This window comes from Oreochromis aureus, linkage group 22, assembly GCF_013358895.1.
Source record: "Oreochromis aureus strain Israel breed Guangdong linkage group 22, ZZ_aureus, whole genome shotgun sequence".
Taxonomy (NCBI): Eukaryota; Metazoa; Chordata; class Actinopteri; order Cichliformes; family Cichlidae; genus Oreochromis; species Oreochromis aureus.
Window position 1 is genome coordinate 16,528,479 of NC_052962.1, and position 27,323 is coordinate 16,555,801.

The window sequence follows — 27,323 nt, forward strand, 5'->3', positions numbered from 1 at the left end:
TCAGATGTCAATTGTATGCATGCGGCTCAGCAGAAATGTAAGAAACAGCAGCTCAGGTGAAAAAGAGCTTTACTTTTGCCAGCCAGACGGGGTTCAGAGCACAATAAACAATACTTCTTCACATTAGAAATGCAATACTTCTGTTATCAAACTTACTGAAACGTGGTGGATTTAATGAAATGATTTCATGAAAGGGGGCGTGGGAACTTGGAAGCGAGTCTCGCTTGTTATCGCTTAACCGGTGAGTGGAGCTCATTCAGTCAATAGCACAAGAGCTGGAAATCATACAGAGTATCTGACCTCCAGTTCATGCTGCACCATGTCGAAGGAGTCATTTGAGAAGTAGACCTCCTCGATGCTGTCGATGATTTCCTGCTCCGCCTGGGGGTCGATGGGCTGCTCCCTCAGCTCCCGCAGCTCCTCCTGCAAGAAGGCGAGACAGGCGGGGAGAGACGGCGACAAACAACGAGAGACAGAGTTAGAAGATGTCCTTGGTATAAGCACTAGTCAGAAAAGGTACACACTATTACATTAAAACCCACAAAACAATAAACAAGATATAGTCACAGGAAGGAAAAAAAGGAAAAAGAGAACAAACAGGATATATCAGCAGGCTGTCGGGGGAAAGATCAGTAAAAGAGGGAGAGATAGGATTAGAGAAGCAAGAGTTCCAGAGGAGTTTAAGGACAAAGCTAAAGGGTGAAGGATTTGTCCTTAAACTTAAACGAGGCAGAGAACAAGGGACAAGGAGAGGTAAAGGAAGGGCGTTGACAAGAGGCAGGGGGATGAAAAGAGAAAAATGTTAATCATAGACTTTAGGAAAAGATTGCAGCTTGTTTCATTGGTTGGCTGTCATGGGAGGGAGGCAGCGATGAGAGGAAAGACAAAAAGACACAAATGACTAAAAGAAGAGAACAGAGATTCCCTTCTGAGAATCTCAGAGAAACATCAGAGCCTTATTGATTAACATGCTGTGCATCCGCTGAGGCTTATTGCTGCGTTGAGTCTTTTAGATGAAGGGTTTTAAAGCCCACTCCTGACTGCCTTAATGAGCTGAGATGCAGGCAGACGTCAGTACCAAAGTGCTGGGATGAAAAGTTACCACAAATAAAAAAAAAAGTTTACAGTTTCATTTGAGTATTCATTAATATCTGTACGGAATTTTAAGGCAATCTATCCAGCAGTTACATCAGAATATCAAATCACAAACACTGAAATTAAGCCGAATTCAGGTTCCACTGAAGTCTGTAATAAGAATAATAAGTGTAATACCCATTTTTTGGAGGGTGACACTTTTTTATGTTTTAAGCAAAAACTAAGCAGAAAATAATAATAAATGCTGAGCTTGTTTAACACAAAAAAGCATGTGTTTAGAATAAAAACTGCAGTAACCACGGGAAACATCTGAACCGACTGCAAGCCTTTCATGGGACTTTGATCAAAAAGGTGCAAGCAGCATTTAATCAGACTAAACAGGAAAAACATTAAATTTTTGATCTTTATAAGCCTTTTCTGGATCTGGCTTCATATTTCACTCCACAGAACAGAAGTGGGCACACAAGTCAAATGATTCAAAAGCTATCAGCTATCAGAAATAAATCTGACAAGTACTAGTGTATCTAAAATATTTAGATTCATTTCTTTCTTTGAAAAAATGTCATTTTTCATCAATTCTACATTTACAGCACCTAACCGTCTGATTATAGCTTATAGCTCATGAAAAACAGAACTCCAGTATTAAAATATTTCATTTAGACTTTAAATGACTATTCGACCAGTATAAATGCCACGCTTCCCCACACACAACCACACTCATGGTAAACACTGCTGACTGGACAATTGTCTAGATGACAATCATTGCTGAAGGTAGCTGCTGAAAAGGCTGGGTGGTTGCAAGTATATTAATGAAAAGTTGACTCCTATCACCCTTCTCTGTGTGATAGGAAAAGGTGCACAAGCACACGGATGTCAGCAGCCTTGCAGCAATTGTCATTAAAAAAAAAACGTTGAATCAAGAAAGTAGGAGAGCTTTGAAACTTTGGCTGGTGCATCAAACCACCACGCACAGGAAAAGGGCTAGAACTGTCCCAAATACGACATCAAACTCCTCCTGAACCAAAGAGGATGTCAGGAGTGAGCTAAGGAGAAAAGAACTAGACTGCTGCTCAGTTGGCCAAAGTCCTGAGCATAAAGGGGCACCAAACCCAAGGTGGTTAAAAGTTTCTGCAGTATGTGGTGATTTGGGTGGGGGCCATTTCATCTGCTGGGGTTTGTGGTGATTGGTCCACTCTGCCCCCCACAGAGCCGAAAGATTATAGAGCATTTCATGCTTTTGTCTGCTGACAAGCTTCATGGAGAGGCCGATTTCCTTTACCTGCAGCATCTTCCCAAAGAGCCAAAACTCCCACCAAATAATTTGCTCACCGTGTTATTACTCTGCTCGATTGGTCAGCCATCTCACCCGACCTGAACCCTACACAGAATGTACAGAGTGCTGTCAAGAGGAAGATGAGAAACACCCAGCCCATAAATACAGACGAGCTGAAGGCCGCTATCAAAGCAACCTGGTCTTTAGTGACACCTCAACGGTGCCGCAAGCTGATCACCGCCATGCTACACTGCATTCATTCAGTAATTCATGGAAAAGGAGCCCCAACCAAATATGAGCGAGTAAATAAGCAGACTATATAGAAGTGGGACTCTATTTTGATTGACCGTAAGAATTCAGAATTTCATGAGATAGAAGCTAAAATCATCAAATTAAAGGGTTTTTTTTAAATATAATATTTCACTTTACATCTTAAAAACACTAAAATGAGCAAGCAGATATCAGTGGAAACTCAGCTGCAGCAGTAATCATGACTAATATGGCAAGCAATAATATCACTAATTAGAAGCACAGAGACGTCCTCATCCTAAAATAACGCCACAGACAGTGAGCTACTTTGAAATACAGACAAACAAGTGCCTCAGTCTTGTTACAAGCGTTATCACCAGAGTTTCCGTGACAGCTCAGAGAGTTTAGAGGACATTGCATAATGTCAACCTCTATGGACGGTGTCCAAAACCTTGCTTGCTCTTCCGCACAAAATTGCAAGATGAGTGCTGCATGAAAAGAAGCCTGATGAACAGTGAGAGCGCATTCTTTTATCAGAACAGTCCAAGATAAATTTGTTTGGCTCAAATGGGCTCCAACATGTAAGGACTTCTGCAGAGTCCCAACGGTGAAGCTCTATTTTCAGTGAATGGATGATCTTTATTGTCATTACTACACATGATTTACAGAATTCCCTTTGGATTTGTCTTAACTTAAAAACAATACATAAATAAAATAAATAAAAATATGTAAGGAAGTTTAGATAAAAATAAAGTTAGTGGTAAACTCAGCAACAGAGGAGAACAACAGCGGGTTTATACACAGTCTAGTCCGTTTAAAGTGTTGTTAGGCAATGAAAATGTCCTCAGTGCTATACTGTGTGTGTTTGCATTGAAGTATCTAGTACTGATGCCTATTTCTGGAAATTAGGGAGGTGGAAGCCATCGCTCCAGGGTAAAAACTGTCTGTTAGTTCTTGTTTTTATTGTTGTGAACCGTTTTGCTGTATGGCAGCGGTTCAAACAAAGAATGCCCGGGATGTTTATTATCCTTGCTTATGATACTGTCTGCTTTGTTCATCATCCTGGTGGCGTAGTGTGAGTGCAGAGCTCTATAGAAACAAAGTGCTGAGACACCTTCGCCCCTTGATGCAGATCCTTCCTTTCTGCAGCAGTGTTGATGGTTCGTCTGTACTGCTGTGTAAGTTCATCAATGGTTTCTGTGAAAGTTTGGCCTGTTTCTGAGGAAGAAGAGCCCTTGTTGTGCCCACTCAATCAACTGGGAGGTGTTAGTGAACCATGTTCCCTGCACAGAGAGGGTGACTCCCAGGTACTTCTACACAATCTCCACTATTTCAACAATGTATGGAGTGGGAGATGTTGTTTCTTGACCTTAGACCTCCTGAATTCAATGACCATTTCTTTTGTATTGGAGGTGTTAAAGACCAGATCATGTGTCCCTACACCACTCATTCAGATCAACCTGTAGGCATTTCCATCCTCATTAGAAATGAAATGGAGGTGTCATCAGCAAACTTAATTATCAAACTTTGAGGTGTAGATGGGGAAACAGTCATAGGTCAACAAGCTGGAACAAGTGTAATGCCGTTGCCAGCATCTATACCTGTGTAGTCTGCAATGTGTAAGACTTCTAGGGAGGTGCATGTCAGGTTAGGTGTAGTATTTCAGAAGGGTTTGGGTTTGTGTCGCACCCATAAGTGTAGATTTAACACAGAAAAATAAGTCAGAGTTAGAGCTAACTGATCCTTGGGATACTTTAAATAGAATTGAGCAACAACAACAACAAAAACCTCCAGGAAATGAAACAAAGAAAATTGTCTCAGAGGAATGGCAGAAAATCTTTGTAGGAACTATTTTAGTTTTTCCCCAAGCTGAGAAAGACTGTTAACTCAAATAAAGGTGGACATACGAAGCAGGCTGTTGGTGGTTGCTCTCAAATTTCTTCTGAAATGCTCTATTTGAGAACCCAGGCGTGTCCAACGTTTTTTAATTGATATGTAAATGTTATTGATGCTTTATGAGCAATAATCAACTTCCTTTCCAGTAACGTGGACTGGATGGACTCTTAATTCTATCACCTTGAAGTGCAATTAGCAAAGACAGCCTTTGTTGTGCAAATCTGCAAAATCTGAGCAACGTTTCCACCTGCTCCATTTACAGTTCAGGCTGCACATTTAGCTTGCAGTGGATCTTCAGAGCAGATCAGGGATCACCATCACCAGATGCAATCGGTGGTGCTCATCTGACCCTCGCCTGCTGGTGTGGAAACGTCAGACAGCGAGGGCCAGGGCTAGCAGGTTAGCAGTGAGTCATCTTCCAAAATAAAAATGAGGGCACTGAGGATGGGGTTCTCTCAGGTGGATGAATAAAAGTAAAATCTGTTTGTGGGGAACACTACAAAGCAGTCTCACAGATAAAAGGTCAACCTATTTTTATCGTTAACATAGTAAATCTAAACTGTTTATTTTCATTTTACAAAAGAGCAAATACCCTACTGCTCAGTGTAATGCAATTACTGTAAGGTGATACAATTTTGGTTCATCTGACATTTAAGTGATATTGCACAGGACTCACATCTTCTGTAGTGTGAGTACACTCTGAGAGGAAGCCCTTCATTTATGTTAATACTGAGTCGAAGTTCTTGTTTGTGTGGGATCGATACATTAAAGCATAATGGCACTAAAAATAGACCAGCAGCTCGGGGCTAACGAGGATGGATATGGAATTATGGGACAAATGCAATATAAAATTCAATATACACTCTTATATGCATACTTCGTTAAACGTACACCTTCTCGAGATAGCAGACACTGATCAAGAAAACCTTGTTACACACCTGCCTAACCTCAAATATGTTCCCAGCTCCTATCAGCAAGAAGCATGAAGCTAGGCGATGAAGTGTGCCACCCAAATAACTAAATATGTTTCTCTGGGTGACAGCGTGTCTCGCTGAGTGACATTTATATGAGGCTATGCTGCTGTGCGTAATTTTCATCATTTCACAGCAAAATATAGCTTCATCTAATTCAATTACACACACAGAGAAACCCTTCATACACTCACACGAGGCAACTGTGAAGATTCAAACCGAGCATTGAAATGTGTTTAATGCGTGTGTCCGTGCAAGTGTGCAAATCTCAAGTGCGCACATCTCCAGGCGAGTGTGCCGTGTTTAAATCAGGTGAAGGATCGAGCCGGAGCCCCCCCACCCCTGGGGGAGAGAAGGGGGATGTGTGGGTGAGTGCGTGAGACTGGAAAGGAGGCCTAGAGTTAGGAGATCACGCTCCGCCATCAAAAAGGTGGGTGGGAAATCAGCTCAAATGAGAGAAAGTGAAAAAGGGAGGAGGGATGAGGAGGATGACTCATGTTAGGAGAAGTTATGGCAGAAAGAAGACAAAAAAAAGGCAGAGGAGTGGGCTAAACAGAAGACAATGAAGTGGCTCCCGTGAAGCCACTCGAAGGCAGTTCACCTTGTGTCAGTGTCTTTCTCCTTCCCCTCTCTTTGCCTCAGTCTCCCACCTGCAGTGACGCGCAAAACTTGAAACATCTTTAAGTGAATGACTCACTGAAGGTCTGCCGCGAGTTAAATAATTCCCTCCCTTCGCCTGCCGCCGTGCAGGCACAAAGCAAAACAAACGCCCCCGCGACCCACACGAGAAACCCGAACCGTGAGCCGCTGTGAGGTTTTGATCAAATTTCACTTTGATGGATGAGAGACAAACAAACAGCCCTTCAACCCCCACCCCCACCCCGGCCCCCAGCCCAGCCACTTCCACAAATTAATGAAATCTTCATCTCGTTGCGGAAATTAGAAATCTATTTGCATCCTAAGTGCGGGTCGTTTTACAAGCTTTATCCGAGAATCAAAGGGGGATAGGTTCGACTGGAGCGCTGGTTGAATATGGAAAATTATGCTTGTGGCAACAAAATAAAGAAAGAAATAACTGCTCAACAAACACAGCAGCGCTGATAAAAACAAAAAAGATTGAATAAACAAAAGGAGGTTTGTGGAAAACCCTGAGAGACACGGGGGATGGAAGACAGCAGAGACTGAGAGAAGGGCCAATTATCTCCACCATAGAATCATTCGTTACATGAACGAATCAAAACGTCCTCGTTGTAATCAGTGCTGTATATGCACGCAAGACTAACTGTGCGCCTGTGTCTTCGTCTGCCATTAAGAACAATGTTGTCTTTCGCAGCCACGATCGCACAATCCAGCACAATCCAGGCAACGCTGACAGCTGAATTTCTGCATGGAAGTGCGTGATTATTCTACCTTTCATTCAACACTCTCTTTCAGCCGAAAGCACGAGAAGCGCTCTGTTTTCATGCCATGCAGTTTCTTCACTGTATCAGTGCATGATCTGGCTTTTGAAAATATAATTACAAAATATCTTATCTACATAACCCGACTGGGTTCTGAAGCCATAAAACGGAAACTATAAAAATAAGCTGTGCTCTCCCTCAAGACATCCTGCGTGAACTAATGAGAGATTATCAAACACGCCCTCCTCACAGATTTATCCCAAAGCCTTGTCTTCAGGAAATAAATACTAGCAAATAGAAGTAGTTACCCAATCAATAATCCCATAATTTTAGGAGATAATGTGTGCTCCTTTGTGTGCCTGAAGAGAGCTTTAAATCTGGCAAAGATGAGCGGTGGGTAAGTTGAGGGTGACCCCTGCTGGTTGGACATGGTTATTGTATGAATGAAAAGCTGTTTACCTCGAACACGCCGAGGCTTCTGGGGAAACAAATTGCTGGTCTCTCAAAAGCAAACTTCATCCTACAACACGAAGTGTCTAATATTTGATACATGAGGATTTGAGACCTTAACATCACTGGTGTGGTTTATTTTTTCCCTGAAAAAAACTGCACATTACACGAAACTATCAGATGTTGCAAATATTAAACCTATGATTTTCTTTTAATTTGTCACAATGTTCATTAAACAATCAAGCTTTAAAACAAATGAAAATTTCTGCCCATTATAAAATAATTCAAGCTTTATAGGTTTAAATAACTGAATTTTGTCTTCAGTGTATCACAAAATCACGCCGAAATTACCTGCCTACATGTTTCACAGTATGACCAAACCTATAACACACTGTGAGTAATTAGGATTGTTGTCATTATCAGGTGCTTTGAGATTAGGAAATTATTCATAAATCGGTGCACGATGCAAACAAAGTAAACAGCTAAATCCGCACATCCTGCACATCAAGCAAATCTTTGATTTTCTTAATCGCAAAAAAAAACATTCGAGGAGAGTAATTAAGGCTGAGAGACTTTAAAACTTGTTTAATAACCAGCATTTATTCATTTCTCTGGAACAAACAGGGAAATAAATAAATGCAACCAAACAAACCAACCAAATTTTTATTCTCGGCTTTGTTATCAATTCTGCAATCACTTAATAGAGATAAAAACACCACAGCATCCTCAAAGAAACCCCTCAACAGTGACTCACAGAGAGACAACAGCTTTGAACAGAAAGGACTGGACAGGGGTGGAAGGTTGGCTTGTTTTTACTGACAAGCCACAAAGCAGCTTAGGAACACTGAGATTAAAAAAAAGAAAAAGAATAAAAAACATCAAAGTTGTTAAAAAAATAGCTTGAGGGCTTAGAGCCATTTAATTCTTGTGAGAGTGTGTGTGTGCCTGTGTGTGTGCCTGTGTGTGTGTTTGTGTGAATAAGGGAGCAGCCAAAAGTATCTTATTCAGTATGCATCTGAAATTATTTTCCAATTTTATTCAGCAGACAAGCTGTGGTATCCATGGTATTCTAAAACCTGCTACACACAGGAGTCCATGTGACTGCCTCTGCTTAATTCACTGCATCCAAAAACAACACTAATATAGCTTCCGGGCCAGAAAAATAAACTAAGTAACTAAGTAAACCAGCATTCTATCTGAAAGCCACCAGAGGGCGATAGCTGTGGTTGCAAAAAGATTTCTGGTCCTATAGAAGTTTATGGGAAAACTGCTTTTTGACTTTACCTCTGTAAAAACTTTCCTAATGTAATTATGGGCGGAGTGCCTCATATTAGGTCACACTGAATAAAAAATTAAGTCTATTCTATTTTATTTATGTAGCACAAATTTACAACAGTCGCCTCAAGGCGCTTTATACTCTACAATAAAGATCCTACAATAAGTAAAACCCTCAGACATCCGTCCCCCTGTGAGCAAGCACTTGGCGACAGTGGGAAGGAAAAAATCTCTTTTAACAGGAAGAAACCTCCAGCAGAACCAGGATCAGGGAGGGAAAAAAGACACAGTTGAGAGTAAATCTTGGTCAACTATATTTTTAAAAGGAGGATATTCCACTGGATGCTAATGGATGAGCAAACAGGACTTCAAAAACCAGTGGATGACATCACAGTAGCTACCTCCATCTTTTATCTTTTCTGTCTGGTTTTTTGATGGGGTCTGGAAAGATCTGTAATTGTAAAGTCACTCCTAAAAGGCTAGATCTAATAACGCCTGAAAACACATTACCTTGCGAGGCAGCTGGACTCTCATGAGATCAGCAAGATCAAAACAAAACAATCCATCTTGCACAACTTCAAGTCACGTAAACAACAACAGGTAGCTCTGATCATTCAGTAATTTAGGTGACACCATCTACTGTAGAAATTAACTGTCCCAAGAACTACAGCGAGAATCCTCTGAACACACCAACTGCTTTTCAAACATCTTTCAATGATCACTTCTTTCATCTGATCTAGCGTATCAGTGAAGAAAACAAAACCCACATGAGGACCTCTTTAACTAAAATATGCTAATAGGTTATGATTACTATTGTTTGCCCAATGAAGCCAAAAGCATGTTACCGATCTGTGCTACAAAGGCTTTGGTAAAAATCTTCCTACCTTGGCAGATAAAATAACACAGACCTTGAGCAATAACAAAGACATCACTCAAGGTCTCTGTTATTCGAATGGTGTGACTCTACTGTTGAGTCATAGCTTTCAATTGTTACTCATCACACTGAGGTGGCATCATACTGGCATCTCGAATAGACTGTAACTTGTTAACTTTAGGCGCATGTCTCGCTGTGACCCAGATTTACATGTTTGTAGAAGGTGTTAGGTACACAGCACCAGGAGAACAAAAGGATAAGATGTTCTTTGAGAATAGCTTTCCCTGAGGGTAAACTGATGCTATTGCCAAGAGTCTGACCTCCGTATGTGCACATAATCATCTTGACACCTGCGTCCCTGCAAAAAAAACAAAAAGAACCACCCCCAACGAAGCTGCTATATTTTTTCCCTTTTATGGATTACCAATCAAAAGAAAAGCTTCCGACATCTTTAAAGGGTTTTGCAAATCTTGTAATTTTTCATTGCAACAATACAACAAAACATTCAAATAACCTAAAACACCCATTTTCCACTACCCCTTTAAAATAACACTGATCCCCAAGCATCTCACATGAGGACCATCCGTCTAAAGTTTAATAACCTCTATTAATCACAAAAAAGTCAAACTGATAAATTAAAAAACAAACAAACAAACTTGCCTCTACATACTTTTTAGCCCATTTAATGAGGTCATGACCCTGTTTCAGACTGTATTAACCCACCACTACCAGACTGAAACAAACAAACTTTCATTATTGATGAAGGTGCTGAATGGCTGTCCTTCCATTTAAATACTACAAAAGAGAGATAAGCCACAGCCACAGACCGACTACTGCACATTTATCCTGATCTTGCTTTCAAACCCTCAAACTGTGTCCTAACAGTAACTGAATAGCAGCATTTACTTAATCATCACACACATCAGGCCTTCCCCCTGCAGTTAGCCAGATGTTGCTGTCAGCATGTGAAGGATGATAAACGATGTGACTCATGGGTAAAAAAAATACTAATAATAATAAAAAATGAAACACAGCAATGGTTCCAATCAGTGGGTATCAGTGTAATGTTAATGGAGGAAGTTAAAGTTTAATTTTAACTGTGTTGTGACGTGTTAAATAATCATGATCTCAGTATTTCTCAAAACGATCATATAATAGCACCTTGGTCTCACTCCTGCAGAGGACTATTTCTCCTGTAATGAAGGAGGACTACTTTTACATGAAGCCTGGCCTGTGTCGTGGCCCCATCTTATTTTCCTGTAAGCTGAGAGGGCCAGCACATTAATGAAAGCAAAGTACATGAAGCCAAAGTATAAAGCCAACAAACAATGATGCCCTGTGTTTATGCTGAATACACAACAGGCAGGTATTTGCAGTGCACACACAAGAGCAACCTAATAGGCGATGGACAGCGGCATACTGTCTGCTTACATTTCACACATCCATATGAACACATCCACAGAAGCCATTACTTCGGTCTTATTATCCTTACTGCTTCATAACACATAAGGCAAACAAAGCAGGTGTGATAGGTCTTGCACAGAGTCCTCAGTCCAGCACTGACAAACGAGAATATTACAAGCAAGGAAAAAACAAAACAAGTGTTTGATTACTGCATATCCAGTTTGACCATGTCACCTGACACCAAGGCCAGGAGACAGAGGTGCCCATTGAGAAAAAAAAAAAAACCCCGAAATCTTTATTGAAGACACAGTCTGCTTTCAATTAGACACCTATTACACCTGGAGATTAAATATCTGCTTATCTTTTCAAAAGGTGGATTAGTTTGTCTGCAGATCTACAAGGCTTTATACAAATATGACAAAACAACCTCCCATTATTGGAGTATTAAGTGTGACTGTTTTCCATTATAATTTTGTAAAGAAATACATATATATATATATATATATATATATATATATATATATATATATATGTATAAAAACTAAGTATGAGCTTATCAGACACTCCTCTTTTTTTTTTATACTGGAAGCAGATTTTAAAATTCAGTCGGCTTAATCTTTCCTAACCGCCACTGGTGAGCTGACAAAAATGCACTCTCTTTTTGGTCTCATCTATCACAGCACAGCATTAGCCTGGGCAGAAAATAATCACACGCTATATCAGCACAGCACACCATACAAAAAGAAAACATGAACGCTAAGTGTGCAAAAACCAGAAAGGTTAAACGTCTTGTTCAGTCGACCTGGCTCATATCTCCCAGCGCCGTGAACAAATAGAGTAACAAAACTGTACTCAGAGTCATTTATTGAAGGTCATCACTACAGTGAAAAGCCACAGCGACGCTAGGAATGAATGTAACTAAACGTGAAATAGAGCCGCTCTGCCTTTTGCTCCGTCGACATTTGACGAATTGAATTTGTACAAAGGGGATAGTGACAAACGCTTCCTGTGACCAAGCATGACTAAGTGCAATTTGAAACGCTGCCATGCCAGAAATGTTCAAATACTCTTATAACAGTGTCTGCATCACAAATTGAGTGGGGTGAGGAGGACTGACATAAAGTCTGTTTAACTGATATAAACAGGAGCCTTCAGTTGTGCATAACTGTAATATAACAACTGCTGTTTAGATAAAGCACAAAAAAAATGAAATCCAATGTATAGCTGATGAATCATCGACACTTCATTAACAAATTAAATCTCTAGTAATACTGACAGCCTTGTGGTGGCATTACTACTAATATGAGTGCTGAGTCTGGGTAATGACAAAGACATCACTCGGGGTCTGTGTTACAGCTTGCAGCTGTGTCCAACAACAGTAGTGCAATTGCTAAAACAATCCCTCCTCGATGGCGTTCACTGTGGCTCGAAAAGAATAAAATATGGCAGCTTTTTAAAAGTTGTCAGCAAAACTATTAAGATAAGCACTGAAGTTATCAGACCTCACAGCATAATGAACCAGATGAACATGGGAATGCAGCCATCTACTCACAAAGTGGTAGATGGAGAAACTTTGATTTTATGATGAACACTGTCCACATGCATCAAACAGCACATTAAACCAGACAGCTGCAGTCTAAGTCTCAACTTGAAGTTTACCTTGCTCGGGATTCTCAGGTTCTCCACAGGACTCAGGTCTGCCATGCTCTCCTGGGGGCTTTTCAGGCCCTGCCAAAATAAGATCCAAATTAAAACTACAAACAACAGGTAGCGTTAACGTTACTCTTTGTGTTTTTATTTTTAATCTGTAACTTGTAACAAAACGTCATCAGCACACTACTGCATACAGCAAAAAGTGGAACTGAGGGGCAGATTTCTGAAAGCGATATGCTCTGTTGTGTTCAGTGTTGACCAATTGCCAAACACTACTGCATGTGCAAACTGAGAACTTCCTTCTATCCGCCCAGTTCCCTTTATTGTGTTGTTATTGTTGTTGTGTTAAATTTTCACCACCGGGGCGTGAGGTAAATTGCTATGTGCATGCCTTATTTGCCTGAGGTAAACAACTGAAACAGCTTTTAGTCTGGCTGAACGTTTCACTTAATGAACCAAACGATGAGCTGTCAAATTAGCCAGTTAGCTTAGCAGGCTGTCATGCTAACTACCGGCTCCTGTCAGAGACAAACAGCCGGTAGCGCAGTTTCTGTACACCTGCTGTGCTCACCTGACGGGCCATAAGAGACTTTATCTTCTGCATCGTAAGTCCAAGTCGTATCAGCGGCTAAAGAAATGAATAAAGCTCCAGCTGTGTCTTGTTGTCAACAGTGCACCTCCATCACTACGAGAAGGAAGCCATAGTTGAGTCTCACGTGACTGGCAGGGCAGGAACCGGAACGTTGCAAAGCTTTATGGGAAATGTATTTTTTAAGAGCCAGTGCTCGTGCTCTTGCCTGTCAGGCTTTTCACACGTATTAAAAATGAAAGCATCTGGACGAAATCCAAAGTACATGTTTTTATAAACAGAGAAAATTAAATTTAAAAAAAAATATGATAAAATATAAACATGGCGTCAAAGATTGACACTACAGTAATGTACTGCTGCCATACGCCACTGGATGGTAGTAAATTAACAGAGATAGTACACAGCAGTCATCTAACCTCCTTGTGCCAAAATAACGAAAATATGGGTGCAAATGATAGCAAATTTAAAAAACAAAAGAAACACAGTGGCTGTATTGTTTTTCCTAAAACTGAGATGAGGCTGCCATGGGACACTGGAATAAAACTGAGCCATCATTAACGTTAATGGCAACACATATGCTTATTTTTCTCTTACATGGCTTTAGGCTGAATCTCTGTATGTGGATTTATTCAGGTACTTACAATACTTTGTAGAAGTCTTGAGTCACACCACATTTATTTATATTTTGCTGGAAAACTGGGAAACAGGTCCAGCAGTTTATTGAGGTGTGTGCAAACATACACAGAAATCCAAGTATGTACGACAAAAATAGGATTTATATAATTCAAACAAGCCTTAAAGTCAATATTTGGTATTAAAACATTTGTTCTTCAACACACTATGAACTCTCTTAGGTAATCTTTCTTGTAATTTCTTTAGGTATACATATTGACAACAATATGAATAAAGATCAGATTTGGATTCATGACTCCTGGACTGATTTTCAGTCCAGGTCTGTGTAATTTGGCATTCCTCGGTCATTTCTCTTTGTTGCGCTTCCTCAAGAATGGCTTCTTGACGACTCCCCTTCCACTGAGACCATCTCCGAGAGCGAGAGAGCAACTGAAAAAATGCTGAATCTTTTTTTATTGCTTCTTAGGGACATGACTTTCAAATGTTCATCTACTGTAGATACTTTTTAGGCCTTCCACTTTCTTCCACTTGTTCCGTTTTCTCATTGCAGCTCATCCAGTTGTGCCAAATTTTTGGGAATCACCTTGTTGGTGCAAAAATACTACTTTTTGTCTGTCAGCTGTGTTGTCTTTGATATTTTTAAATTACTCAACAAAAGAAATGGGACCAAATGATGTTTTTAGCAGCAGTCTGCTAGTAACAAAGTGCCTAAAGATACAATTAAATACAATGCTAAGCTGTGTCCTATGTGCAGACACAACACTGGTTCATCTATTGAGTTAGGTGCCTTTTTTTAATATGTCTGAGTCATAAATTAACCTAACAAACAAACAAATGAACAAATAGTCCTCTGACAATGGTCAGGTAGAAGGACGACACGGCAAATGAGAAAGTCTGTATCCATGGAAGAAAAATATAAAGGAATGAGGGGCGGATCAAGACTTTTACACATTAATGTGCACGAGTTACATATTAACATATACACGTTTATATGCTAATGATTCTATAAAAACAATTAATTAGTAAAATATAACGTGTGTTATAATGTTGCAGTTATTATCAGTACACCACATGGGCGGGTTTCCAAACAGCTCCAGGGTTTGTTTTATTCCTAAGAATAAAGTAGAATGATTTCCTTTTAATTCTACAGCCACTGTCTTTATGTCTGTATTATACACATTATATACATACAGGTTAACACAATAAAGTAGGCTTTTCTATTTTGGGGATGTTGTAAATGTTTAGCGCAGCAAATTTACTTTCATGACCAAGAATTTGCCCGCTGTCACCACAGATTCAGTGCCACGCAGGTTCATCTCTGCCAAGCATGCAGTTATGCCTGGCTCTGCATTGTAAACTGTTCCAAATAATTCCCAAAACAGCACACACATACCTATTCAGCCTGCTTTGTAATTGCCCCCTTAGGTGTTATGTCGGGCTGTGCTTGGTTAAAAGCAGGCAGCTTGCTGCACACAGCAGGCACTGTGAGCTCTAGTTCCTGGTTAATGATGCCTCAGGCTATTTCCCAGTCAAATGAAGGTGAGGTCGCTCTCCTTAGGGTGAATTTACTCCACTGTTGTTTGTCAGGCAGTCATCCACAGTGTGGAGCCTCCCTTTAAGTATACACTGAGACGGAACAGATGGCAACCCCTACCCGGAGATGCCACCACAAAGACACAGCACACTCGGCTGGTCAGTTCAACAGCTAAAATTAGACCAAGATTTAATAAACAACTTGTTGTTATGCAGGAGAGCATCGTGATATGTCACACCTTAGAATTCAGCAGGAGTTCTAGACTTCGATTTTTTTGTTTTTTAATGTTCATGGCGTAAAAAAGAAACAACTACAGTTTGATAATAATTTACTATAGTAGCCAGCATTTTGTGCTATAGCATTTCACACACTGAAAAGATGCACTCAGCATGGTACCACATAATGAGTATACAACAGTTTGGTGATAATAAGCTGCATAATAGTAGAAACAAATGTTCCTTTACGTGATTCATTCTCCAAGGTTGGCAAACTTGGAGCATTTCTAATGAGCTGCATATAAAAATTTGGCCTCCGCTTTCTAAATGAATCACTCTACTTCTGACTTTCTCTCCACGCTTGCCCCTTTATTTGTATTTCTGTATTTCCTCTTCTGTCCACAACACATATATGTATGCGCGCGCACACAAACAGGAGCAAGCGCACACCCGTTTCTATCTACTTGTGACAAGGTGTCAGCGGGAGCAGGTGGAGGGCACTATGCCACCTGCTGAACCATCCGTCTGTCGCTGCCTATCTCTATCAGGTACACAGCATACCAATACAGCGAGGCTGAAAGAAGCTAGCGCTCTGCAGCAGTGTTGGGACTGAAAGCACAACTCTTGCTAGGAGAGAGATTACAGCCAAGACATCAGACAAAGATGGACTGTGAAGCAACAGAACAACTGACAGCTTTGCTGGCTTCAGCTATTCTTTTTTTCCAGGAAGTGTGAAAGAACAAATGTTCATTTCAAGCCATTACTGCTTTTGCCTTTTTACAAAAAAAAGGCAAACTAAAGCAAAAATACAGACATAATTGCAGAATTCGCAGATTAGAGTACATTGTCCTTGTTTGATGTCAGCAAACAGTCCATACTCCAATTGACCAGAGTAGTAAACAGTTATATTTTTAATAAAGTACAAAACAAACATGTGGATGCAAACTGTACAATAATGAATTCCTTATCATTGTCTTTTCATTGAGCATTTCATTGTGTCCATTATGAGAAGAGGGAAAATGCTACATTTGGGGAAGCAGGGCTGAAAGTTTTGATAGGAATAAATAGATTAGAGTGAAACATAGAAATAGAATAATATGTATAAAGAATCTGCTGGATAATCCATGTACAATATTTACAGTTAACCTGAATATATATTTCGTACTGCATTAATTATAACACTTCTCACAAAATATACTCTCTCAGCAGGGAACGCTAAATTAAAATGATAATAGTCGTGGGTTTTTTTTCATCTATAGTTTAAATAATAAATCAAGGAATGTGGCAATTTCGGCACCTTGGATGCATCACAAGATCTTCAAAATAAGGTAAAACTGAATACTTCTAACTTGCTTAGTTTTACATAATCTTCACCTTAAAACAGAAAACAAAAGGTTTTTAACTTCAGTTATGCTTTCACAGAAAAAATAAAAATGAGCTGAACATACATTTTCATTTCACACCAATGTCAACAAAATACACTTAACATCCGTCCAAAACTCTCGTCAACAGCAGTGCACTATCAGGTTCTGTAATCCCACAAGTCTCCTTCATCCCTTGTGCAAAAAACCAGGCCACCAAAACCAGTGCTTCAGGCTTTGATAACAGAGACTTAAGAGAATAAAGCTACAAGGAAATCTTCAAGTTAAACCATTTAAAGTTCCATCTCCGCTCTCCAGCCAGACTTTACTTCAGCAAACTGTGACTCGGGGTTTCAGGAACGTGTCTGATCACATCGTAGATGGTAGTATGCATATCTTGAATCGATTCGAGACGAGCCAAAGATCTGCACGATGCCTGGTGGATTAGTTGTACGGGCAAATTAAAAGCATTAAAAAAACAAAGGATTTTGGAAAAAATGAGTGTTGCTGCTTTGCTGGTTGTGAAAATACCTGTGTAGATTCCGTCTTCCCAGGTATGGAGACGAACTCGTAGATGCCAAAGTCCTCGGTTGCATCCTCGTGACCTGTTGATACACATTTTGATAAATCAGAGCAAAAATTTTGCCACAGTACAGCAGTTAATGTGTAATCCCTGTCAGACTTTATAATGGCATGGTAAATTATATGATGTCATAAACCTAAAAACATAAAACTGCTCTAATCTCAATTAAATTCTCCTTATCTTGTTTGAGTTAAGGTAAATTAAGTTGTTTAGCTTTCAAACTTGCTTTTTTGAAGCCGATTTGTCCAGTAAATGCCCTGTTCATCTAATATTTCCAATCCAGTTCCTTGTTAAATATGATATAATGCATGTGTATAAATAAATATGAGAGTGAATATGCTGGGATCCCTAATAATTAATGTTTTTGACGGTAACAAGAGGGCAAAAATGAATAATCTGTGAACAAAAAAGTAGTTTACCTGAACGATGTGGTCGTTTCTGCTCTGAAAACGGTCTGCTCAGAAACAAATACAAATGTTAATTGAAGCTTATGTGGGGAAAAGACACGATGGTAGATTTTTGAATTAATTTCATAATAAAGGGTCTTACTTGTTGTAAATGCTCATAAGCACTGGTGATAAAAGAGAGGGGAACAGGAATGAGAAAGAGAGAAAAATATAAAGTCATGCAAACAGAAGCGACAGCATAACAAATGTGACCTTCACTTCCTCAAATAAAGAAGTTACTTTGCCCTTGTTTCCTTTAATCTAACATTTGCAAGTCATTTACATTTTCCCAGTAACATTTTCTTTTTTTTGTTTTTGTTGTTTTTTTCCACATGAAAAAGTAGGCAAACACGGGTGTTACTAATGACATTAATTAATACCATTTCTAATTACATTTCAAGTCAAAATGACTGCTGTGGGAAGGTTTATTAAATTCCACATGCAAGAGCTCGGAAACCAGGAGGAAAGTAAGATTGAACTCACAGGAATTAAAAGCAAATATGGTTCTGTAAAAAAAAGTGCTCGCCAAAGCAACAGCAGAAAACAGTATCTAACCTCTCTTTGGATGACAGGTTCTCCTGAGGAAGAACAGCAGCATACAGCCAATGACAAAAAAAGAGCAGACAGTAATGACTGCCAGCGGTGATACAGAGCTACCCTCTTGGGTGTGCTTCTCTTTCCCTGTTAATGAACAACAGTCACATGAATGATACATGAACACAAATTTGAAAGTAAGCCAGTTCTGTAGGAATGACAGAGTTAACAAGTTGGTCTTTGTGCCAGGGAGCAAAAAACGGCCCCCAATCTGGCCCACTGGACAGCTTTGGAAAACGTAAACTTTATTTTCATAGTTTTCCCGAATTTAAGATTCCTGTATTTAAGATTCCACTATTTACCATATACATTTTATGAATACAGGACATTCTAGCCAATGAGCTACCAGAACTTTTTTTGTAACTTTTTCTTTCATTTACTGAAGCATCATCTGTTTATCACATAGAAAAGCTGAGATGTGTTATTGAAATCGTGTTTTTGTGTCTTGCAGTGAGATAACTCAGGGATATTGAAGTTGGCTACAAAAACAAGCAAACAAAGGCTTTAGTGAAAATGTACTTTTCAGTTTAAAATGTGTTAAATCTTATGTATGATGGTTTTTTTGAGTAGCCGGTGAGTTCAGATAAAGGCTAACGGTATCTAGCTAGCTGTCTTTTAGGTAGCACTTTAGCTAAATGACGTTACTGAACTTGACATTTATAGCAGTTTCCTGGAAACTAATGTTTGTTGCAGTGTGGTTAAATAAAGGCTACCTGTTTAAGCTGTAGTCTCTTTTGTTTTTGTTTTTCTTAATGTGAGAAATTCAACCAATTTTATTTATGTGTTACCATTAATTAGCAGGTATCTAACCTAACCAAGGTACAATGCTAACTAACCAAGCTAGCAAGCATTAGCTGAAAATGTCGAACTACACTCTCTTATCCACAATTTATCTAAATATGGGCAGGTCAGGTGCCAAAATAAATACATAAATAAATCATCTCAGTATCCTCTTTTACAGACAGTTGGTATAGCCTTCCACAGTGGCTAACATGTCTGTAAAATGCTTGAATTTTAAAACTGTAATCATCAGAAAGAAATTTGGTAGGGTTCATAAAAGATTTCGATGTCAATAAAAAAAAGGGCATCTGTTGACTCCTTAAACAACGTGTTAAATCAGTCAGTATCAGCAGTAATCATAAATGTCCCTTTCTCAGTATCACCCAGGCAACATATTAATGTTGCATTCAGCACACAGAAACTCCATATGCTATAAAACCTTGTCAACAAACATAACAGCTGTTATCCAGTGTTTACTTTCCCAGCCACTGAACTTAAATACATGCTGCAGGTACTGGAGCCTAGCAACACAGATATAACCTTAGTTTTATAATAATGTACTGTATATTTCATTATAGCCATAACCTGGTCTGACCTGTCAGCTTTTACGCAGTGCAATGCTCCAGTTATAGTATTTTATCTCCCCAACTGTTCCCAAAAGGTGGTCAGTGCTTATCATTGGCAACGATTATCTCGAAACGCTCACCCAGCTCTTCTGCGTTTGGCGTGACACAGTGTTTGCAGAGTGTTTATCTCAGAGGATTCCCAAAACCTACCCACGCTCTCCTCCCTCTTGCCATGTTCCACCCTCTACCCACCTGTTCCCAAGCTGGCCACCACCAGAGTAAACTGGGCTTCGTCCTGCTTCTGCGTCACGTTGTTGAAGGCACGGCAAAGGTACTCTTCAGCCTGGGCCAGTCTGTAGGAGCGCACCTCTAGCCGAGGGCCCTCTGTGACGATCTGAGTTGCATTGCGGGTCTTGGAGATCCACACATAGCTGTTAGGTGGATTGGAGTCAGCCTGGCATTCAAAGAAGACCAGCTCCCCAGGGTTGATGGTGAACACCTCCCCTGTGCGCAGGCCCTGGACAGAGTTCACCTCAAGGTTGTAAGGGCCATCTGTATGGGCCGGTGGAGAGTGAGAAAAACATGACAGTTTGCTGGTGAGATGTTGCTTTGTGGGTAATTTTCATGAACCGTCCAGTTCTAAAGCATGATTGGGTAGCAGAGGAAAGCAGGGTAAGCGTAGTGAGTTTCTAAATACAAGGTCACAGGTTTGTACACGGAGTAGTGGGATAAATATGGGTGGGTATGTTGACAGTGCCAGTGGAGAACACTGAGACCTGGTGAGGCGGGGGTGAACTGGTGCAGCACTGAACATGGGCTGTCGAGAAAGCGCACCACTCTAACTTAAAATAAGAATTGTCTTTTTCAAACACAGTCAAGCATATTATTTATAAACATATTAATATACATTTTAGATAAAACCTAACTGTTAAATAACAAAATGATCTGTTAAACGAGAACTACTGTAGTAGCGATTAGCTATAAGTAGCAAACAGACCAGTTCTCTATCAGCTGGTTTTTTATTGTATTTTCCAGTGAAAGCAAACATTAAGAAGGAGACCGGCTGTACTAGAAACTCAATACGGTAAAACTGAAAGAAACCGAGAGTGCTTCCTGCAGGTTGAAACACAAACACGATCTGCCTATGCAAACAAAAATGATGTCACCGCCAAGATGAGAACAACACACACGACTAAAGAGGTGGAGGTAAAAAGTGCAGGAACCTGTAGACAAAACCTACAACGCCTTTCTTTTGTCACGCTTCAATACAAAGTCGTCTCTTTTGTAAAAATGTAAACGCATTAAAATGAACACCCAGGAAAAATTACGCATGCAGTACGTTCTCGGTTCAGCCTCATACTGGCACATCCAATAAAGTCTATCGGTGCATCTACGCCGTTTATAGTAGAACAGAGGAGCTCTGTGAGATAAGTCTGCTCCCATGCAAATACCATCCCATAACAGGCGCATGGGTTTTTTTGTTTGTTTTTAAGCTGATAGTAAGTAGGCTGATCTCACTAAAATTTACACATGACCCAACACTTCCAGCTATTCTGGAGAAGGGAAAACAACAAGGTTTAGGATGAGTACAGGAACACATATGTGACATTTTAGATTTTTAATTGTTTCTATAAGATAAAAACCTTTATAAAGCAGCTCTTGGATGTGAACAAAGTCATTACAGGGTTCATAAACCGAAGAAGAAGCTACAGCTACTCACAGTAGACGTTGAGTTCCACAGCCCTGCTGTGTTGGCCCCGGGTGACCGGGTTGCTGGCCACACAGTGATAACTTCCCTTGTCCTCTTTTCTCACAGGGCTGATTAACAGTGTCGAGTTATCTTGGGAGTAGTGGTATCTGTCACTGGGACCCAGTGCAACATTATCCCTCAACCACTTAAACATAACTCTTGTTCCATTCTCAACAGAGCAAGTCCAGGTTACGTTTGCTTTGTCCTCAATGACTGCATAGGAAGGGCTCTTCTCAATGGCTGGATTGGACACAGGGACTAGTCGGTGGTGGAAGGCAAGAAACATTAATTAATATCCAAGCAGTCACCAATTAATAAAATTAAATAATGGGAAAGATAAGGTCTGAGAAACATGCAACTCACCATCTACGGTTACACGAACGGTTTTCTCCTCCTTCTCAATGTCTCCTGGTTTGTTATCATACTTTATGTTGATGCTCAAGTGATAATCTCCTTCATCTTTTCTGTTTAAGTTCTTGATTTCCAAAGAAAAGGTGGAGTTGTTGAAGACGAGTTGGTCACAATGCTTCATGTTACAGATTTCATTTGTTTTGGTGAATGTCACCAACATCCGGGTATTGGTGCCGCTCATCCCGGTGTGAAACCAAGTTCCCTGAATGTCTGCTTTGTCCGGTGAAAAGTTGGTTTTCACAGAGAGGAACACGGAGTCCCCTTCAGTGACATGACTGACCGATGGATCAATGTGAATCAGTTCGGAGCTGACCTCTGAGTTGATGCAGGTGGTGGGAGAAAGTGAAGGAAAACTCAATTACTGCACAACCAGTGAAAGGTAACATGTTAGATTGTCCATGTGACACATCAGGTTTCATACAGAGAAACTCTTTGTAGTTCTTTACATACATAAGGATTCCAGCAAGCTAATGTCTAACATTAAAATTACAATAGGCTTAAATGGCTTTTGGAGTGCTTGGAGGTTGAGCAACAAAATGTTCAAAAAGCACAGTAGTAAATTTCACCATTTATAGGGGCAAGATTTGTACTTTTTCCACAGCTCATGTCTGGAGTTTTAGCTTCCACACCCTTCACTATGATAGCTAGCTAGTTGCTAACTTTTTTAGACTTCTCCTGCATTTCTTACAGTCACATTTTAAACTTTTACTTCTCCTTGTTTTCTGTACTAAACTCTTACATCAGTGCATGGCCAAAGTTTCGAATAATGAAGTCAACCAGTGTGCTGAGTAAACCCTTTGAGCCACAAACTCAGGATTCAGACCGCTTGAAACCATCAGTTTCTGACATTTTTTCCTCCTTTTTGGTCTGTATGATCACTCAGAGCAGATGACCCTAATATGGACATATCAGGCACGTATCTCTGGTTGTGAGCAAACCAGCCACACCCACCCCCTGTTTAAACTTTCTGTTCGTGAGGAGTAGGAATCAGAAAAAAAGCAGAAAATATGGGATAAACAAATGATTTTAAACAGTGAATAAATAAAAGCTACAGTAGTGGAGTCAAAGATTGGAGATGGGATTGATAAAGTTTTTTTTTCCATGACAAATGTCAGCTGAATCAGGAACTGACAAAGATCAAACTGAACCAAACTGAGCTGAGAGAGACTGCAAAATCGGGCAACAATCGTCTGTTTTGTTTGACAAGAAATCACTTTAACTATATTTTTGCCTGTGGTTATCAATATATGACACTGATATATGAGATGCTACAAAAGATGCACTGTTTGATGATACAATAGGCTTTTCTGTGTACCCCACTTTAAAGTTGACACTGTCACCCTTTTGTGCATGTCATGTGATAGAGAACTAACTCGGATAAAAATACTTTCATTAAAAATGGAAAAATATAGGTCACTGATTACTGGCACTTGGTAAAAAATCTGATATTATCATTTGCCATTGCTTTATGTTGGAGGATTCAAATGTAAAAACTGGAGAAAATTGAAAGAAAAAGTTGTTTTTTGTAATTATTTAATGCTATAGATTCAATATATTGAGGAGATTTCACTTTAAAGATAAAGTCAGTCCTGTTTTGTCTGTGTAATCTGCAATGATCTGCATCCTATTCTTCAAAGTGTCCAGGTCCTGAAACTGCTGTGTGTTAATATTGACCTAACTCCCTACAGAGTAACATTGTTGCCAGACGAGGATCAGGCTATGTCTCTTTTATAGCAACTCGTTGCGAAACAAACACTTGAGCTGTGTGAAGTAACTACAACTGCTGATCTATTGCATCTTGTGGTCTGTTAAAGCTGCGGCCGGTTGCCGGGGCAGTTTGTTCACTAGTTACAGACAACCTTGAAAAACACAAACAGCCGATAGAGCTATCAGTGTTTTCCAGCGAATGCTGCCACTTCAGCCGGAAGGTCGAGTGGTTTTACTCAGCCTGATGAATGAATGATGTCATTTGTTTACATTTTTAAATAGCCACATCTTTCCAAAATGCACTGAATTTTATGTGTGCTGTGACCTGTGTTCAGCTGACATTTTAAAGTCACGTGAGGTGAAATGATGGAGTCCGTTTGGATGCCAGGCCGAGTTAAGCAGCAGCATGTGAGTAGGCAGTGCTACTGTGAAACGAACTCACGAAAACTTCACAGTTTTTGTTCATAGTTATCTCTTTCAACTTCCTCTTTCTGTGCTCGAGTGTCTTTGTCTCGCTTCTGTTTGTGCATCTTCTCTTTTTTTTTCAGCACCGAAGAAGCGTCTTGAAGATCGGCCGTGAATAACAGTTTCTACAGGCCGTCGATCAAAAAATTTCAACTTTGAATTCATCAAGACTTAATTAAGCTTGTGTTACACGTCATACTGCGCAATCTCGATAAGAAAAATGGGGGGGAAACTCGAGAAACTGTTTTGTTTTTCCTGTAAAGCCATATTTTCCCTCATGTCCCTTTCTGTTCCTCTGAGCTGTCGTGTTTTGCTCATGTTGATCATCACAATAGATCTACTGTCTGCTGTTATGTCCTAAATAATGCATGCAGCACAAACACCACGGTGACACGTCCCATTCTTATAAGACCGCAGGCCAGTTTCGGTGTGTGTGTGTGTGTCAGTAGCAGGAGTGTGTCTGTGTTTACACCAGCCGAGATCCGGTGAAAAGGCAGAACGAGGAGGAGTGTGCCGAGCCCGCTCCCTCACTGTTGTCCCCAAACAACATGGATATTGTGGTGGTGATTACAGACACAATGAACTCTGAGGTGAGAGGGAAGCTTCGTTTGGTGGCCTCACCCCCCACGTACACACATACACCTTCGTGTGGAGACCCAAAAGCACCTGCCTCTTATCACCCTCACACACATCCAAGCTGTTTGGATACTAAATAGAGTCACCTCACCGCGCGTATCCGAACGCCACCATCTTCTGTCCTTATTCAGATAAGACGAATAGGGCTTCTGAAGGATGGTTGTTGATACAAACATCAAAGTAGACGGGAAGCCAAACTTGGGGGATTTTGCTGTTGGCTTCATCAGGTCATACGACGCGCACTATTACACGTTTGTTATCTCATAGTCACACTGCTGTGGCCTAGGTCACTTCTTCTTTCCAAATGACCCTGTTTTTATGTCTCTACTCACGGTCAACAATAGAACAGAAAAGCTAATTCTGTAGAGTCATGCAGCAATGAGTATGGAAAGGACATGCAAAAGGAACCAGGACGGACTACGTGGAAAACTTTAAAGCTCTGGGATTTTAAATACACCGTCGGGATCTCGATCTTCTTCAGTTTAAAGAACTCGTCAACCAGTTTCCCAAATTATCACAAAATATTAATGCCAAGTTTTGCTTTTTAAAAAAAGGAAAAACACAAACCCCACTCTGGGTGTTGTTAAATGGAGTTCTTGTGCCTATAAAGATCCATATTTTAAGGTTTATATATCTTGAAAATGTGTTTCTCAAACAAACTACATCAACGATGTGAGTGAACATTTTTGTTACTGCATGCCATGAAAACTTCCTCTGCTCACCCTTCAGTTTCTACCATACCAACCAAGCAAACACAGTAACCACAGCAGCAGCCATCACTACGCCAACACAACACTGACAGCTCGAGCACAACGTCCTGCCGTGACGACTCAACACACGCCGCACTCACCTGTTAGGATGAACAGAAGGCAGAAGGCAGAGCAGGCACACAGCACAGTTCTTCCTGTGGCCTCCATGGCATCTTATCCTCTGGGGATATGTGGGAATTCTGACAGGCAGTGCAAGGACTGAGGGATGGAGGAAGGAGGAGAGGTGTGGAAGAGAAGAGGTGGTGGTGGTGGAGGAGGAGGAGGAGGAGAGAAATGTGACTGGTTGTGGTGACATTTGCCAGGGAAATAAGAGGAGCTGGCTTTCCTGCATGCAGCTCTAGGCCCCTCCCATGTGAACCTAAGAGTACGAAGAGGTCCACATGGCTGAGAGACAACACAGTGTGTTCTCACACACACACACACACACACTGAGCTGCCCTCAGGCTGAGGATTTGCACTATATCAAAGGGAAGATGAGACATAAAACTGTAAAAGAGCAGAATGGAAACTGTTTCTTTACATTAGACCAGCTGTCTGCTGCTTCAGACCCCCGGGCTGTGAAATAAAGCCTTTACCTGCTAACAGCACATAGTTTTGTTGGCTTAATGCGCTTTCGGCTGACATAACAGTCAGCAAACGCCACTCTGTGTGGAATGATTTTGTAATTCTAGAAATAACAGAAGAAGAAGAAGACAAAGCGAGTGATACTGGGGTAAGACCGAGGAATGTATATGCTTTCAGGAAATCTAAAGACTCTCATCAAAATCAGAGAGAGATACACGTTTTCATATTGTCTGTGAACCCTGAGGATGCTGTGGGGGGAAAACGATTCCTTGGAGAAAAGCTGAAGGTTTCACCTTATGGCATTAATGGCAAATGGGAGCTTTTTTACATTGTTCTTTCTATGAGGAGACTGTGTCACCTTAATTTGGGTCATTTGCAAAGCACTTTTTCCTGTCAGTCGAGCGATCCCGCATACTGACTTTGTCTGAGAAGACGTTAAAAAAGGTTACAAATAGTCACGTGTTAAACACTAACACGCTTTTCCCACAGTGACTTGTGCAGAAGAGTTTTACTCTCTAGATTACCACCCTCATAAAGGGTTGGCTGGGGAACGAACTGCACAGTGAATGAATTAAGCCATTGTACGCCGCATAAATGAGTGCCTAGTTTGGTGATGGCACCATTAAAGAAAGTCTCTTTTTTTTCTGCTGTCAAGCACTTAATCATTGGGTCCCTATTTACTGAGAAAACTGAAGACTGATTAACTGTTAAAAGTGGCTTTAGTAATAATAACAACAACAACAATAATAATAATAATAATAATAAAGAAAAAATAAATCAGTGAAGACTGTTTATCAGAGCACATTCTTCGGCACAGTTTCAAATGGTCCCAGTTAATAAATCCTAATAAAATAATTCATTTAAACTAGATGTGGTTGCTGAAAGGTGCTGATAACACTTCAAAGCCACAAAACATTGTTGCAATTGTCCTTTTTACTGCACTTTATTACAGAGAGCCTGCAAGCTTTCCATTTCACCTGTAGATGGGGTCAGCGCATCGTCTACAGGACAAAGTCTTACAGTGCCTGCAACAACAAGCTGCACAACCCTTCAAAATAAAACCTCTAGTTGTCACCTTATTATTATTATATTATTACTATTATTATCAGTATTGTTGTTGTTGTTGTGGTGGTGTTCAGTGCCTTTTCTAATTTTTCTTGTAAAGTAAGTAAGTAAAAG

General features: G+C 40.3%; 2 protein-coding genes across 5 annotated transcripts in view; both read right to left on the minus strand.

Moving 5' to 3' along the window:
- The window catches only part of vps50 (VPS50 EARP/GARPII complex subunit), a 116,444-nt gene extending 103,188 nt beyond the window's left edge, over window positions 1-13,256 (minus strand). For all 4 annotated transcript variants that reach the window (XM_031756891.2, XM_039605594.1, XM_031756892.2 and 1 more), the window contains exons 1-3: window positions 13,112-13,256; window positions 12,547-12,615; window positions 301-423 (exon numbers count right to left, since the gene is read on the minus strand). In XM_031756891.2, coding sequence (XP_031612751.1) covers window positions 301-423; window positions 12,547-12,615; window positions 13,112-13,144 — 225 coding nt within the window. In that variant the 5' untranslated portion in view covers window positions 13,145-13,256. The remainder of the gene's footprint in view (window positions 1-300; window positions 424-12,546; window positions 12,616-13,111) is intronic.
- Window positions 13,257-16,409: 3,153 nt separating this feature from the next.
- On the minus strand, window positions 16,410-25,841 carry hepacam2 (HEPACAM family member 2). The gene is made up of 9 exons (XM_031756909.2): window positions 25,661-25,841; window positions 21,955-22,317; window positions 21,562-21,849; window positions 20,094-20,393; window positions 18,457-18,582; window positions 18,005-18,026; window positions 17,875-17,909; window positions 17,404-17,477; window positions 16,410-17,308 (listed from the first exon to the last, which is right to left on the minus strand). The coding sequence occupies exons 1-9, from the start codon at window positions 25,725-25,727 to the stop codon at window positions 17,198-17,200; spliced, it is 1,386 nt and encodes a 461-aa protein (XP_031612769.1). The 5' UTR covers window positions 25,728-25,841; the 3' UTR covers window positions 16,410-17,197.
- Between the last annotated feature and the right edge of the window lie 1,482 nt (window positions 25,842-27,323).

Coding starts and splice junctions, on each gene's coding strand:
- hepacam2 (XM_031756909.2), bottom strand. CDS start 25,727: ATGGAGGCCACAGGAAGAACTGTGCTGTGTGCCTGCTCTGCCTTCTGC. Junction 20,394..21,561: donor TGTGGAACTCAACGTCTACT/GTGAGTAGCTGT, acceptor CGGCCCATACAG/ATGGCCCTTACAACCTTGAG. Junction 17,309..17,403: donor GGAAGACGGAATCTACACAG/GTATTTTCACAA, acceptor CTAATCCACCAG/GCATCGTGCAGATCTTTGGC.